We start from the raw sequence: 16,011 nt of genomic DNA on the forward strand, positions 1-16,011 counted from the left end.
CCCGCTACCTCGCTCCTCCTCCCCTGCTGTGTCCTGCCCATTGACAGTACATATAAGAGGTCCAGCCTATTCTCTGGACTGGAGCTGTCCACATCAGTGACCCACAGGAAGCATTCTATCCAGGACTTATCTTTTGTTCACATTTGAGTTTTCAGAAAAGTGTTTACACGCGAGATGTGAATACACAGTCAGTGGACGCGACAGCACGAGCCCAGACATAGCTTTAGATTCTTTTAAAACTTTTCAGAGTTCTCTTTTTGAAAGGCAGATTTAGCTAAATATTCCTAAAATTCCAAACTAATACCACGCGTATCCACGCAGAGGAGTGCAGGCTTTTTGTCCTCGTTAAGTTTGTCCTGGAGCTAAGAGCACGAAGCGATGCCAACATTTAGCTGATGTGCTACGGTTATTATTTTCACCTGCTTTAAAACTTTCATTGTGATAAAAAACACAACACAGAAATAGAACCCTCTGTCACTACCGCTGCAGTCTTTAATTAGAGAACTACTGATCAACAGAGTTAATCAAATAATCCCACATTTTATTCAAATAATTATCAATTTATAATAGGTTCATGTAAATGGCAAACTAAAATGGGCAAACTAATAAGTTAAATACTCTTTTAGATGTGTAAGAAGACAGAGAAATACTTAATTAAAATGTTTTGATAAACAATTCTTTTTTTTATCTTATAGCCAATAGGGAAAGAAAAAACTTAATTTGGATTGTTTGAAAAAGAAATAATAATATATTTGAATAATCATGATTACAATTATGACAAACATAATTGTGATTATTATATTTTCTAGAATTGAGCACCCCGAGCTTACAGTAGCTCGTCGGGGCAAGTGAACTTCTGTTTATTTTGCCATGATAATTCCCTCTGCTGCCAGGAGATGGTGTACTAACATTAATCCTGATTATCCTGATAATCCTGCCTTTCTCACTGATAGAAATTCATGTGTGGCTTTTAATACATACATTATTTGAAGTTCTTAAACATGAGATGCCAAAGTAAAGATCACATTTGAAGGCTTATAACGTTACAAACAACGCACAATGTGTGTTTAATGATAACAGACACTATATTTTTTACTCACTGAAAGTAGTATTATTTATTTACAGCCTACAGCTACAACCTACAGCTACAACCTACAGCTAAATCCAAGTTACCTAACTTAACTGTAGTCATACAAGTGTAGCTTCACTACTAGCACATATGACACAGGATAGGCTCTAACCACAGGGCCTCGAGGATAGCCCTCAAACACCCATGTCCCCCTATCAATGTACCATCTTCAATGCGCTGGTTCTTTACCATTCATTATCATTCTGGCTTAAGCTATTCTATCTTTTCGCTCTCTGCTCATGTTTACTATACTACACTATTCTGACAGTTGCTAATCAAGCTGTTCCTACTCTCTTCTCACATGAAGTCTCTGCTTCCTTTTCTGCCAATTTATGCAACCTTCACAATGACCCTAAGCACCCAGCTAAAATAACAAAGGAGTGGCTTTGGAAGAAGTCTGTGATAATTTTTGACTGGCCCAGCCAGAGCCCTGACCTAAACCCAATTGAGCATCTCTGTAGAGATTAAAATGGCTGTCCACCAACATTCACCATCCAACCTGATGGAACTGGAAAGGATTTGCAAGGAAGAATGGCAGAGCATTCCCAAATCCAGGTGTGAAAAACTTCATAATTCCCAAGAAGACTCATGGCTGTACTAGCTCAAAATGGTGCTTCTACTCAATACTGAGCAAAGGGTCTGAATACTTACGACCATGTGATATTTCAGTTTCTCTTTTTTAATACATTTTCAAAAATGTCTTCATTTCTGTTTTTTTTTCTGTCAAGATGAGGTGCTGAGTCTACATTAATGAGAGATAAAATAAACGTTTCAGATTTTAGCAAATGGCTGCAATGAAACAGTTCCAAATTTAAAGGGGTCTGAATACCGGGGGTCTACGGTGACAGAGGCACAGGACCACGTGGGACAACATTTGCAGTTGCAATGCGGCGGCCCGGCTGCTCACAGGTACAAGGCGTCGCCAACACTTTACTGCAGTCCTGGCATCACTGCATTGGCTTCCACTTATTGAGAGAATACAATTTAAAATGTTGCTCATAATTTTTAAGTCTCTAAATGGTCTGGCTCCCTGTTATTTGCAGTAGTTATTGTCCCACCATGTTCCTGTTCATACCATGTGGTCCTCCTGTCAGCTGTGCCCAGGTCAAAGCTAAATAGCAGAGGGGACCGAGCTTTCGCTGTGGCGGGGCCCAGGCTCTGGAACAGCCTGCCTTTGCATGGTAGAGCTGCTGAGACACTAGAGCAATTATCTCTGGCCTTTTGACATGAACTGATCTCAGTCATTATTGTTAGTAATATTATATGTAATTGTAATTTATTGTATTTCATGTGTGGCTAATGTATTTTATTGCACTTGTTTGTACAGCACTTTGGGCTTTTATAGTAGTAAGTGTGCATTAGAAATAAAGTTTGACATTGACATAGCACTTGACCAGGCATGTCCAAACTACGGCCTAGGGGCCAAATGTGGCCCTCAGACCAATTTCTGTTTTTCCTGCTAAGTTGGTCCAAACAACAAAAAGTAGTACTTTTTACTGTAAAATTGGAAAAATTCAAGCATTTTGATATTATACCAACCTAATATTAATGTCCCAAGTCTTATTAAAGGTGTGGAGGCTCATTGAAACTGTCAAATGCAAAATTTAAATTTTTTATTCACTTTGTCATTCGACAAATTGGACATTGTCCAATAGCGCTCCGCGGCCGAGCTAAAAATAGCCATGTGACGTCACCGCGCCAACAGCGCGTACCCGGAAGTCAGTCAATGAAAACTGCGAGGCATCAATTCCTATTGAAAACACTTCATAAAGCGACGGTCAAAACTGATTATTACGACCCAGAATTGACTCATTTGTTCCACAAAGACGTTTTGCAACAAACACTGCTGCTATGGAATGTGTAAAAGTGATTCTCGCTAAGCCAATAGACCTGAAATAGAGGGCGTTTGAGAGTGGTCAAAGACTCTTGTGTCCATGTCTCTACCGGGAAATTTAGACCCGGAGGACAGGTCCTACTTAGAGTAGACAGGTCCTACTTAGAGTAGACAGGTCCTACTTAGAATAGACAGGTCCTACTTAGAGTAGGATAACTATCTGAGTTTCCCGACTCGATTCGCAGATTGAGAATGACTCTTGGATGAGAGTTGAAACGTTTTGTTTTTCTACTTCCAACTTCCACTTCCAACCACTGCACCGCCAGTGAAGCACTCATTCTATTTTTCAGGATTTATTTAGGTAAGAATCAAGAAAAACAGGTTTAAGTAGCATGTTGAACAGCAGTGGACTGTTGGTTGTTTGGATGGCAGGCCGGAACACGTGGAGGCCATTGCTGTGCGGGGAGCGGTAGAAACACATGTGCTCATTCACATTGTTATCACACCAGGCCCACACAATCCAACAAAGACTTTAGATACACATCTTTATTGTGACAGAGCAGGGGTGGGCAATTATTTTCCTCCGAGGGCCATATTCGAATCCAGGCAAGTAGCGGAGGGCCTGCCCGCGATCATTGGTGTAAATATATATTATATATATATATTAAATATAATACAACTTTTTGTAAAATATAGGCTATTGAATCTATTATTTAATTAATTTAATGTCATCTTTATTAGGGATACAAGTGCAGACAGATGTTACAGACAGTTAAAAAATAGAAACTAAAATCTTTCTAGAGGCCGGATTAAAACATGCCAAGGGCCACATCTTGCCCCTGGGGCCACAAATGCCCAGGTCTGGCCTAAGGGCAAAAAAGAAAAATACATTTAAAATTTTTATTTTTTTATATTAGGCCGTAGTTATTTTATTACTTGGTTTACCGCCGCACTTAGATTATTGATTTATACAATGTAAATAAAATTAATTATCAATTATTTTTTTTATAAAGTACCGCCGACAACGCAAAATAGCATTAAATGAAATATAAAAAGCGGTATTAAGTCAAAAGATAAGAGTGCGTGAAGCGTGACGGAGCGGCTCCAACCCTGCGCGGTCCCGGCGAGAGCGCGCACGCCCGTTTCCTTGTCAGCTGCGCGCCTTTATATTGCAAATACACATTTTAAACCAGTTTACATTTTCTCCAGTGCGTTTTGCTTTGACTAAGAGTGCACACTTAGAAGCGTGAGTTCTACCAATGCAAAACACGCTAAATCTACATTCACCTGCAGCGCCGCGTCTCCCCCCCTCTCCTCCTCCTGGTGTGTTTTGGGTAAACCCGGAAGAAAAAATCTTTTGAAATTGAAATTATATCTATATTTCGTCCGCCTGTTCAATATATTTCATTTAAAAATCCGTAAACCAAGTAATAAAATAACTACGGCCTAACTTGGCTTGTTTGGCGGGCCGGATTATAAAGACAAACGTATGTGGCCGTTTGCCCAGGTCTGTGATAGTGGCAAGGTCAAGCTCACAAAAAGACTCGACAGGGCTCTGGATATGAGTAATACTGTTGAATATGAGATTATTTTTTGTGTGTGCTACTAAAAATATCCGTCGGTCCTGTGTGCAGAGAGGTTTTGAAGACATGGGGCAGTGATAAAGGGAGTATTTGGTTTAATTTAAAATCGGCATCTTGTCCTTAGGGTGACCCAGTTTTTGTCTTGCCAATATATATATCAGGGGTCTCGCTACATACATTCAGGGATGGCGCCCCCGCCACACACAAAATTCTTCAGTTTTCCATAAATAGTCGCAAAATATTTTGAGAAAAACTATACCCCACCTTTTTCCTCTATAGAGAAAGACCTTAAAAAAATGTACCTTATTCTATATTTTAGTCTATGCCAAAGGATTGAATCTATCATAATGAATGTCTTGCCCAGCTTTCTCTATCTTTTCCAGACTGAGTGGAATAAAGCAATTTCTAGATTTATATGGCATGGTAAAATACCCTGTATCTGATTAAAGACCCTGCAACTACCAAAACAAAAATGTGGCTGGGGTCTACCTTGCCTGAAAAACGATTGTATTTTCCGAACTATAAGTCTCACTGGAGTCTAAGTCGCACCAGCCAAAAAATGCATAATAGAGTATATTTAGATTATATTTAGATTAGTTATTAAACATATTTGTGGCCACAATTATATAACATTGAGGAATAGAAAAGCAGGCAACAAAAACTACACTCCTTTTCCTCTGTTAGGCACTTATTATTTCCTGCTTTGAGTCATGCTGGATTCTTGAGGATGTTTCCTGCATGCGGCGGCTTGGGTGGGATACTGAATGGTAAACACGCCAGGGTCTATAGAGATGGGGTTTTCTCTAGGTCAGGGGTTTCGAGATTTTCCGAACGACTATGGGTCGAGGGCCAGTCTGCAAAATGGCACCACAATGTAATGTTTTATCTCAATAAGATCCACAAGAAGAACAATCTTGCTCCGTCAAAAACAGGACTAAAGCACTAAAACCCAAGTAAGGCAAACCCAGTTTTGACCAAAAACCTGATGTGACTACGGCAGATCAAAGGATCTTTAAAGCTTTAAAGCAATTCTAAACAAACCATATCCAGAACAACACAAGGATAAGCTATAAAACAAAGCCTATGAACGTTGGGGACAGTGATTACTGCAGTGCCACGTTCTCTGCATTTTCAGCTGTAAAATTAAATGTGTCAAATAACAAAAAGAGTAATTTGGAAATACATTTCCAGGATGACATGAAGGATTCTCCGCAAAGACAGTGAAGGAAAGGGCAATTAAAATGGCAGGCAACATCACCAATAGGCAAATCAGGTTAATTAAATATATATATAATATGGGAAACCAGGCCGCGGGTCAGACCATTATTGCTTGGCGAGACCCAGGCTCTTGGATTTATCAGCACATTATCAGGCCCAGCACCTGGTTCACACGCACATAGAGGGGTCAGAAGAGCTACTCTTAACATGATAACAGGGGCCCAGTCTGTGTCTGTACGTGTGAAGCGACGGGCTTCACACAGAAAACTGATGCTACCACAAAGAGGACAGCGACATGCAAGTTTACGCCACTTCCTCAAATTTACATTAGAATGAATCCTGTGACCAAATAAGAACGGTGAAAATCAGTGGAGTTTGGACTTCCTCTTAGAGATTATCTATCATCTTTTGCCCGTCAAACTTCTTATTAAGAGTTGCAGTAACAATTAAAGATTCCATATTATGCTATTTTTCCCGTTTCGTAGCGCATATTTGATCAAAAGTGTTGTGCAACACACATAAATTAATATCTTGGACCCCACTCACAAACCTGGAAATTACTCGGATGTGTGAGTCACGTGACCCGCGTAGTGAGCTGAGTTTCTGAATCGCGCTGTGATTGAGTGCGCTAAGTCCGTTAAATAGTGCAGGACTATGCGCCTCTGTCCTGGTTTCCTTCACGTTTATTTCCTCCACTTTCGAGTCTTCGTTTAAAACTTGCTTTGCTTCTGATCACTCATTTGGTAACATAAAGCATATCTGAAAAATCTGTATGTTTTCCACGTTGATGCCATTTTTTCATAGTTTTGGGCGGGGTACGACTTATACTTATATACTTATACGACTTATATATTATTCGTTATTTTCACAATTGCTACCGCATTTCATACTCCAGTGCAACTTATATGTTTTTTTTTCCCCTCTATTATGCATTTTTTGGCTGGTGCGACTTATACTCCGGTGCGACTTATGAATTTGGTTTATTAAGGTGGCATTTATTGTTATTCGGCCTCTTAACTGTGAATTTTAAACGCTGAATGTATGTTTGCACAATATTCTTTTTGATAGACTTAAACTTTTTAAGTGAATTTACGAGCCTGCGATGAGCCTTATTAATGCATATATGTAAATGTCCGACCATTAACTTTTCACAACTCATTTACATCATCAGTCAAGTCAGTCCAGAAAACACAGATACAGCCATAATCACTTTACAGTAGCCAATGGAAGAACAGAGGCAATGTTTCCAATGTTGTGGTAGCATTTAATGCGCTAAGCGCTAACTAAAGTGAACAAAAGAAACAAAGCATCAAAATGGACACATTTAAAACACTCAGACGTCAGATCTCAAATAAGATTTCAATTAATCCTGACTTCAAACGATCCGTAGTGAATATAATCCAGCATGTTGATGAGAATCTTCTCTTTTCTCCACCTTAACACTTTGATAAAAAATAAGTCCTATGTTGTCACTGGTGTGATTTTTGCTGAAGTTAACTTTTATTCTTAAGTTAGTAACTTAGTTCAGAGTATTTAAACCCAGCTCTGGTTCAGTCAGAATGATCAGTGCGTACACAACCAGGAGCGTCACTCTGAAGCTGCATTCAGCTGCACTATGGCATCTCAGACACAACTAAACTACTGCACAGAAAAATTAAGAACTGGACCAGCAAACATTGCACAGGAACCGACACAATTTGGGAAAGAAGGTGTGTTCTTATATACTGTAAATAGTTTGAGATGATTGGTCAAGATGCAAAAATAGCAGGTTGATATGAGGAGGAAATACAGGCTTCCTGGTTGACGTTACAATATTCCTACATGTTTGAAACTAAAACTAAAGCAACTGAACAAGATCATATAGTGAGCAGTGAGCACATCTTTGGTCCACAGTTGTCCTCTGGTTCACTTGGCCGTTGTGAGGAGCATACTTGACGTCATGGAGCATGTGTGAGACTTGTCCTTCCCGCCTCTGTGCATTCTGTGCTGTATGAATGGATTAGACCTCCGCTCCCTCGTTCCTCTGGCTCTGTCTTCAAACACTGTTGCTCATTCCGCGGGCCACGAGCGAAATGCTAATGCCTGCTAAGCTCCACATCTGCCATCCAGCGCCAGCCCCACACTGGTGCCTTTATGAGGACACAAGGTCTCATTTCATCTGCTGTCCTCAAGAGAAACCCAGCAGTGCAAGTTGCTGTTCAGGGTTCCTAATATGCATACTAGACTATAACATAGGCTGTGTTCTGTGGCAAATGTGCTTGTTCAATTTCAGAGTTATGTGAGGTACACTTTTGGCATTTCATGAACAAAAGACCATTTGAAATGCTTCATGAAATAATTCCCTGTAAATATAAAACATCATCAGCCTAGTACAGTTTTGTATAGTGTTCACATAGTTGGGGATGCCCCGCTACGGTATCATCTCCGATCCACAACCGTTCTGCCAATATCCTGTTTGAGACTATGAATTGATTACAATTGCTACATTTTTTTTACACCAGATGTGGAGGAAATACTTGAAGGGTCTTATCACCAAACTGAAACAAAAATGTAGTGAGTGAGGCTTTCCTGTATCACCAGAGTTTACCTGACTTCTCCTGGACACTGATCTGAGGTCTGTTACTCCCCTCCTGGCCCTACCTGACCAGTCACACTGTTGAGCTGCACTGAGATCTATGTGTGAGTTATTCTAATATTATTGCATTTTAAATGCTCAATCTGCTTAAAATATTATAAATAAACTTATATTAATTGATTAAACATCTTTCTTCAACTTGTACTAGATAGAACATGGGTCACGAATAAACTTTCATTTTATTTATTCTTATTATTTATTCTTTTCATTTTTTCATCCAGTTTGAAAAAATGTCCACAAGCTTCACGTCTCTTTTAATATTATAATATAAAGAGTATTACGGTATATTAGGCCTACTTATTTTTCACAACATACCAATTATTAAAGTTATATTAATTTATTAAACATCTTTCTTCAACTTGTCCTTACACAATGTCTTAGTTACTAAGGTTCTTCATTCTTAGACTCTGCTCTGGAATCAGTTAATGTCTGGCATCGGCAGATTCTTGAACCCAAACTATCAATAACAGAAATGAAAAACTTCAACTGGTTCATCTCTACAGATAGTGAGGAACCTTTAATCTCTACATTTTTGTTACAGACTTTTGGCAGGGGTTAGTAATGTATTGATGCATTTACACTCAAAGCTTCACGGTTTACTCCTTAGTCATTCTGTAATGGTGAACTGCTTCTGTAGCTACTGACTTGGCAAACAATCTGAGCATGTGACCTCTTTGACCGCTAACACATTCGTATATCGGCAAAGCCAGCTCATGCATTTGTAACTTATGCTTACAGTCAATGTTCCCTATGTATCCCAATTCTTCATGTGTCTGGGCAAACACACAAACATCCTGAGCGGTCCCTCTGACCACTGTGAGCAACATCAGACCTGCCCACTGTGGTCACGCCAGTAAGTTACATACTTTATTAGAATAATCAAATTGCAGCAGTCATTTCTGTTAGATTACTATTAATTAAGTGATTTAATCCACTAACAGTTAAAAAGACCCAAATCTTGTTCATGACCTGTGTAGTAGAGGCGGAATTGAAGGCAGAGCGGCCCAATATGACACCATAACATTACAGTAATATTTACTCCTGGGTGTGCTATTCATTGCATATTTATTTGTTTTATAGACTCAGTTGGCCATAGTCTTATCATATCCTACTATCTTATGTCAGCTTGCTTCAATCAGTTTGTTATGTAAACAGAGCTGAATATTAGTTTAAATAGATTACTTTCATTATCAGCACACATTTGTTTTAGTACAGCATGTAACCAAGTACTTTTGAGGAAATCAAAACTCCTTTAGCTAGATAAATGAAAGATAGATGAGTTTATGTCATGCTGTGGAAACTTCCAGGCAAAGCAAGAACAATGTTGAAGGTCCTACAACTAGAAAGCATAATGCACCTTTAAACATCAAACTGCCTCATTTCACCTGAGAAGCCGATGTTCTGTGGGCCTATAATCTACTCTCTGTGGCCAGTTTGTGGACCCTCACCCACTGTTTAAGGTCCACTGCTTTAAACATACTTTAAAATACACTAATGCAGAGTACAGCTTCAAATAGGCCTAGTATTTGAGGGCTATGGCCCAGTCCAGGCCGTTGCAGATCATATTACTGCAATGAGACAGTCCGTAAATGGGCCACATTTAAACAGTTCTGAGCTAGAGAGCCACATGGGACTGTCTTTGAATAGATAAACTGAACTAATCTTACTGAAACTGTTTAGAGGGAGAAATGTATGACACCAAAAAGCTCATTTAGATAGCGCCGCGGCCACGCCTCTCGCATCAAATCAAAATCAAATTTGTTTATAAAGCACAATTCATACAAACTGCAATTCAAAGTGCTTTACAGTGTTTAAAACACAATTTAAAAAAAGTAATAAAGTGAAAACATAATGCAGTTTATAAAAATGTAAAACAATGTACATCATAGTAAAGTAAAGAATAAAAATAATATAGTATTTTAAAATATTAAAAAACAGGTAAAATGATGTCAGTCATAGGCGCGGCTAAACAAAACAGTTTTTTGCTTGGATTTAAACACAGCCGGGGTGGGGGCCTGTCTCACGACTTCGGGGAGGCTACTCCAGACCTTTGCCCCATAGACCTGGAACGCAGATTCTCCGTGTCTGGTCTTGGCTCTGGGCACTAGCAGGAGGCCAGTCCCTGAGGTGGCCACGCCTCTCGCATCGTGGCCACGCCTCACGCATCGCACTCAGCCTCATTCCTAAAGTTTCACCAGCGTTGTTCTACTCACATAGTCAAAGTGTCCTGTGATAATTCATCCACCTGATGCAGAGCTCCCGTCCTCTCATCTCCACCTGCTATATCCTCTGTTACAGTGAGTGGTCACACGCTCACGCACACGCATACACCGCGCGTACTGCCCCGTGGGGGCCGACGGGGGCTGGAGGCGCTGCTCGCCTCCTCTACAGCTCGGCCCACACCGGCCCATTTACCCATCAGCCCACCGGGAAAATCCTCGTATGTCGGTCACTCACTGAATCACATACATTTTTATGTGTTTAGTTTCTTTTCAATTCAGGTTGGATTTTTATTTTTTGTGCAGTGACCTTTGGAGCAGTGCGCACTTGCGCATGCGCGCAGCTTAGAGGGACCAGTGGTTACAGTACACGGTAACTGTAAGCTACAGTGCGGTGCGAAAATTGTTTTTCTTTGCCGAAAAGGAGGGTCTAAGTACAGGGGATGCTGGGACCTGGGACTGCTAAATTGCTATGAACATTGTATAATGTTTTTTAATTTTCGCCCAAGGCAACTGCTGTTGTGATTTTGGGTATTACAAAAATAAATTGAATTGAATTGAATTAAAGGTTGAATGGACGATTTTTTGACCCAAATCTGAGTCTTATTTCCTCGTGGCGTGGACTGCCATTTAGTCCTGCCACGTATCAATCATAAAACGCACCTACCGCTCACCTGCAGCCGCGTGTGGCTCGTCCTCCTGAGCAGCACGTTTCCGCGTGTCTAAGCGCATTGATCTATCATAATATAGTTCCCTCAGTGTACGGGACAAAATGAAGACGGAGAAAGACAGTTCGAACTGACTCAGAAGAAGACGGAAATCTACGGGAGACGAGAGATGCGATGCGATCCGTCGCGCTAATAAACGAACGCATGTGTGTGTCGCATCAGTCCGCACGGGGGAGTGGCATGTGCACTTCCGCATGCGTTCTCAAATTGCCGAAAAATCGTCCATTGCGCCTTTAATAGTTCAGTAATGATATGTTGTAGTTGTGGAATCCAAATGAAACCTGCTGGTTGAGGAAGTAGTTTTACACTGTCTGCTCTGGTCTTGAATAATATGGGTTGCTCAACTGATCGTGAGCTTTGGATAAAGAAGTAATAATTGTTCCACTTGCATCGAATAACCCATTTGTTTATCTTAATCATAGAGCAAAAATGTGCAAAGGAGTTTGTGTTCAGGGTGTGAGTAACCAAATGTACTCTAACATTATTATCAATATTTATATGACTATGATAAAGGCTTATTAGGCTTAATATATTGGTCTACAATCAACTGTCAGGTATATGTCCCTGCTGTAAAAGCCCCATCTGTCACAATGTCCGGTGAATTTGTCCATTTTCATTTTCAAAATAAAATTCCATTTTGTGAATATACAGTTATGCCCAGTCTTTGACCGTTGTGATCCATTTTCCTCGTTATTAATTATTTTGCTGTAGCCAAAAATACATACACAAGTATCCATGTATTCCATTGTTATTTTACATCTGTAAACTGTTTTTGGCAACTTGAACATTATTTTGTCTATCAGAAAGTTAAATTATGTAAAGCCGGTTACAAACTTGAGGAACACGGGAATGAAAGAAAATGAAAGATTTCACAGTTTGGTCTCAGTCTCAATAATTGTGAATAATCGTTACATCGTGATGTTTTTCCTCACAATAATATAACACTAATAATAAAAATAATAACACTCAAATTTGATATTGTGACATCTCTATCTACAACTACAGTTTCTCAAACATGCAGTACTGCCCTGTAAATAATATGCACTTTGACATAGTGTTATAAATTATCGTGATACATTTTTCCAACAGAATTCTTTCCCAACATGTGATTTTGTGGTTCTCCATTGAGATGTGCTTTTATGTTCCCATTCTTCATCAGTTATAACAAAGTTTCCTTATTTTTCCAATTTACTTTTGGCGCACCAGAATTGTTAAGATCAGTAATACATTTATATAGTTTTGAGGGGATTCTCCTTGAAAGTTTGGATATATTTGCTTTAAATACAATTTTCAATCAGAGGGCTAGTTTTGTATTTCCTGGTTGTAATAATTCCCTATTTGTAAGTATTATAAAAGTAAAATCATGAATAATTTTAAACTAGATCTCCTGGTGTGTTTGTTCCCTCCAGACTCCAGGCCTGTGGGTGGATGAGACAGCTGCAGAGCAAGGGGCTCCTCACCAGCGCTCAGCGTCCTGGGGCAGCGCAGACCATCTCAAAGAGGTATTTCGCTCTTACCGGTCTTATCAGCGGCATCTAAAACCTGGGTCACTAATGAACTTTCACCGAGATCCAGTTTGAGAAAATTTCCACAAGCTGAGGTCCGGAACTTCACGGCGTATCTTTTAAGTTACTTTTATATTATATTATATATTAGGCCTATTTATTTTTCACAATATACCAATTATCATATTTTATATTAAATAGCCTAATTGTGTTTTTTTAATTAAAGGAATAATGGAGGATTTTTCGCCGATCTGAGAACTCAAGCGGAAGTGCGCATGTGCACTCCCCCCGTGTGGAAGCACACAATAGCCTCGTTGCTACATGTGCGTTTGTTTATTAGCGCGACGGATCGCATCACATCTCTCGTCTCCGTAGATTTCCATCTCTTCTGAGCCAGCTCGAACTGTCTTTCTCTGTCTTAATTTTGTCCTGTACACTGATCCGGGGCCGGGTCGCGGGGGCAGCAGTCTAATCAGGGACTCCCAGACTTCCGCTCCCCAGACACTTCCTCTAACTCCTCCGTGGGGATCCCGAGGCGTTCCCAGGCCAGCCGAGAGACATCCAGTCTCTCCAGCGTGTCCTGGGTCTTCCCCGGGGCCTCTTCCCGGTGGGACATACCCGGAACACCTCCCCAGGGAGGCGCCCAGGAGGCATCCGGAACAGAAGCCCGAGCCACCTCAGCTGGAGGAGCAGCGGCTCTACTCCGAGCTCCCCCCGTGTGGCCGAGCTCCTCACGTTATCTCTAAGGGATCATCTCAAAATGGGTTGAAGCTGAAAAGACTTAATATTTTTCATCTCACTCTGGACCCCCTCCCCCCCTCAAAAGACTTAAAAAAAAATTCTGGCTTCACATAAAATTTTACGCGTTGATAAAACGATAGTAGCTTGATAGACCCTGCTCACCTCTAGTGAACATCCCTGAACATGATTTGGTAAGTTTATCAGTATCAGGGGGGGGGATGGTGACGCGGTCTTGCCCCACCGCCCGTCACTTTGGAGATTCGAGGAAAGGAGATAGCCTGTAATATAGCTAAACACTGCGGGAATCAATCAAAAAAACACTCTGGGTACATCTATGAAGCACAAATAGCAATGTAAGAAGGTTAAAAGCTCTGAAAAGTCGATTTTGCATGTTATGGGACCTTTAAAAATTGCGAGTGAGAGCGAATCAGGATGCGAAAGAAAGACAGCTTTTATACATAAAACTCGATGATGGAACAGTGACAAAAGTTTTATGCAGAGGCAGTACAATTCAAGGCAAGGCAAGTTTATTTTTCCTGGCTCTAGTCAGGACCCGAGCAGCAGCGTTCTGGATGTACTGCAGCTGTTTTACAGCTCGTTTGGAGAGGCCAGTGAGCGGCCGTTACGGTCTAATCTACTGGAGACATACGCATGGATAAGTCTCTCCAAATCTGGTTTAGACACTATATTTTTGATTTTGGCAATGTTTTTTAGATGGTAAAAAGCTGCTGATGTTATTGATTTGATGTGGCTGTTAAAGTTCAAGTCTGAGTCCATTATTACCCTCAGATTTCTAACAAAATTTGTAGGTTTTAGTGCGAGATTCTGGAGTTGACCGCTAACACTTTCTCTTTGTTTCTGTGGCCAACAACGATGATTTCAGTCTTGTCTAAGTTCAGCTGGAAAAGTTGTTTTGCCTCCACAAACTGATCTGTTGGAGGCAGTGACAGAGTGAATCTACTGGTCCATATTCACCTGCCGACAGTGAAACATAGATCTGATTGTCGTCTGCATAATTGTGATAGGACACATTTTTGCTGCGTATCAACTGACCTAACGGCAGCATGAAGAGAATGGGTCCAAGGACTGACCCTTGGGGCACTCCACAGGTCAGGGGCATGTGGTCTGAGACACAGCTACGAATTTCAACAAAGTACTTCCTGTCTTCCAGATAGGACCTTAACCAATTTAGGGAAGTGCCAGTGATGCCCACCCAGTCCTCTAGTCTCTGTAAGAGGATCCCATGATCGACAGTGTCAAACGCAGCACTCAGATCTAACAGAATTAAGACTGAGGCTTTGCCCGTGTCAGTGTTCAGGCGGGTGTTATTTGTCACCTTGACAAGAGCAGTCTCAGTGCTGTGATGAGGTCTAAAACCTGACTGAAAAACATCAAATGAGTTGTTTATTAAGAGGAAATCAGTGAGCTGTTGTAAACAACCATTTTGAGGACTTTGCCCCAAAATGGCAGATTAGAGATGGGCCGGTAATTACACAGTACTGCAGCATCAAGACTGCTCTTCTTTTAGTCAATATTTAAATTTTAATTAATGCCATCAATAATCACATCAACAAGACTGCAAACAACAAAATACCCTCTTTTGTCAAAAACAAGAACTGCTTACTCTGTTCAGACTTCATGTGAAATGTGTGCTCTTGGATGTGCACTGTGAATTGATGCCAGATTCCAAATCATAAGTCTCAACAGAACAGAAATCTCAATGTAGGTCCCAAAGATGATTGTGATCTTTTTCTGTCGAAATATGTGATGTGCATGTCTCAATAACATTAAAGCAGGAAAACCACAAATAAACCTTTTTCTAAATGATATTGTTGAAAACATGAGCTGGAATAAATAAAAAGCAGAATCCAACTTCAGTATTAAGTTTTTTGTCATAAAAGTTACTTATCCCTCTATAGCTCAAAAAATAAATAAAACAAATATCCTAATTGTGCAAAGAAAATATACACACGATAAATATTGAGCCTAAAAAGAATGTTGTTCCAACTATTATTTATTGAATGATACGTCTATATAGTAATTTTTATGACTGGCCCATTTGCACATTATAACTTTAGTTAAATGTCCATTCATCTTTCAACTGTAATGACTTAATCTTGCTAGATATTTTGCTCGGACCATAGAGAAGTACACATAAAGCACCGGCAGAGCACATGTGGATTTTGGAGACAAATTTGAAAGATGACGTGAAAAACGTCATAAAAACGTGCTGTCTGTGACTAACCTAAATTTTGTGCTTTGTGTATTGGCTGCCTCCGGTTCTTTGCTATTGGCTTGTCTCGGCATCCACAAAGCTGCCCGCAGCAGAGCTATTAGGTGTGCAGCCACCCAGGCCGCAGCCTAGATTTAAAACCCCTCCTCAACTCTGTATCATTATGAGAGCAAAGGGTACCTCCCC

The 16,011-nt window shown here is 40.4% G+C and overlaps 1 protein-coding gene across 3 annotated transcripts in view; it reads left to right on the plus strand.

The window, feature by feature from the left end:
• Nucleotides 1-16,011, plus strand: part of LOC140373583 (glucocorticoid-induced transcript 1 protein-like) — a 64,204-nt gene that overhangs the window by 20,901 nt on the left and 27,292 nt on the right. For 2 of the 3 annotated variants that reach the window (XM_072460159.1, XM_072460160.1), the window contains exon 3: nt 12,756-12,848. The exons of the other annotated variant lie outside the window; for it this stretch is intronic. In XM_072460159.1, the coding sequence (XP_072316260.1) occupies nt 12,756-12,848 (93 nt within the window). The remainder of the gene's footprint in view (nt 1-12,755; nt 12,849-16,011) is intronic. 3 annotated transcript variants of the gene reach the window in all.

The sequence above is a fragment of the Eucyclogobius newberryi genome, unplaced genomic scaffold (assembly GCF_026437365.1).
Source record: "Eucyclogobius newberryi isolate DKJ021-1_F unplaced genomic scaffold, fEucNew1.0.hap1 SCAF_3, whole genome shotgun sequence".
Classification (NCBI taxonomy): domain Eukaryota; kingdom Metazoa; phylum Chordata; class Actinopteri; order Gobiiformes; family Gobiidae; genus Eucyclogobius; species Eucyclogobius newberryi.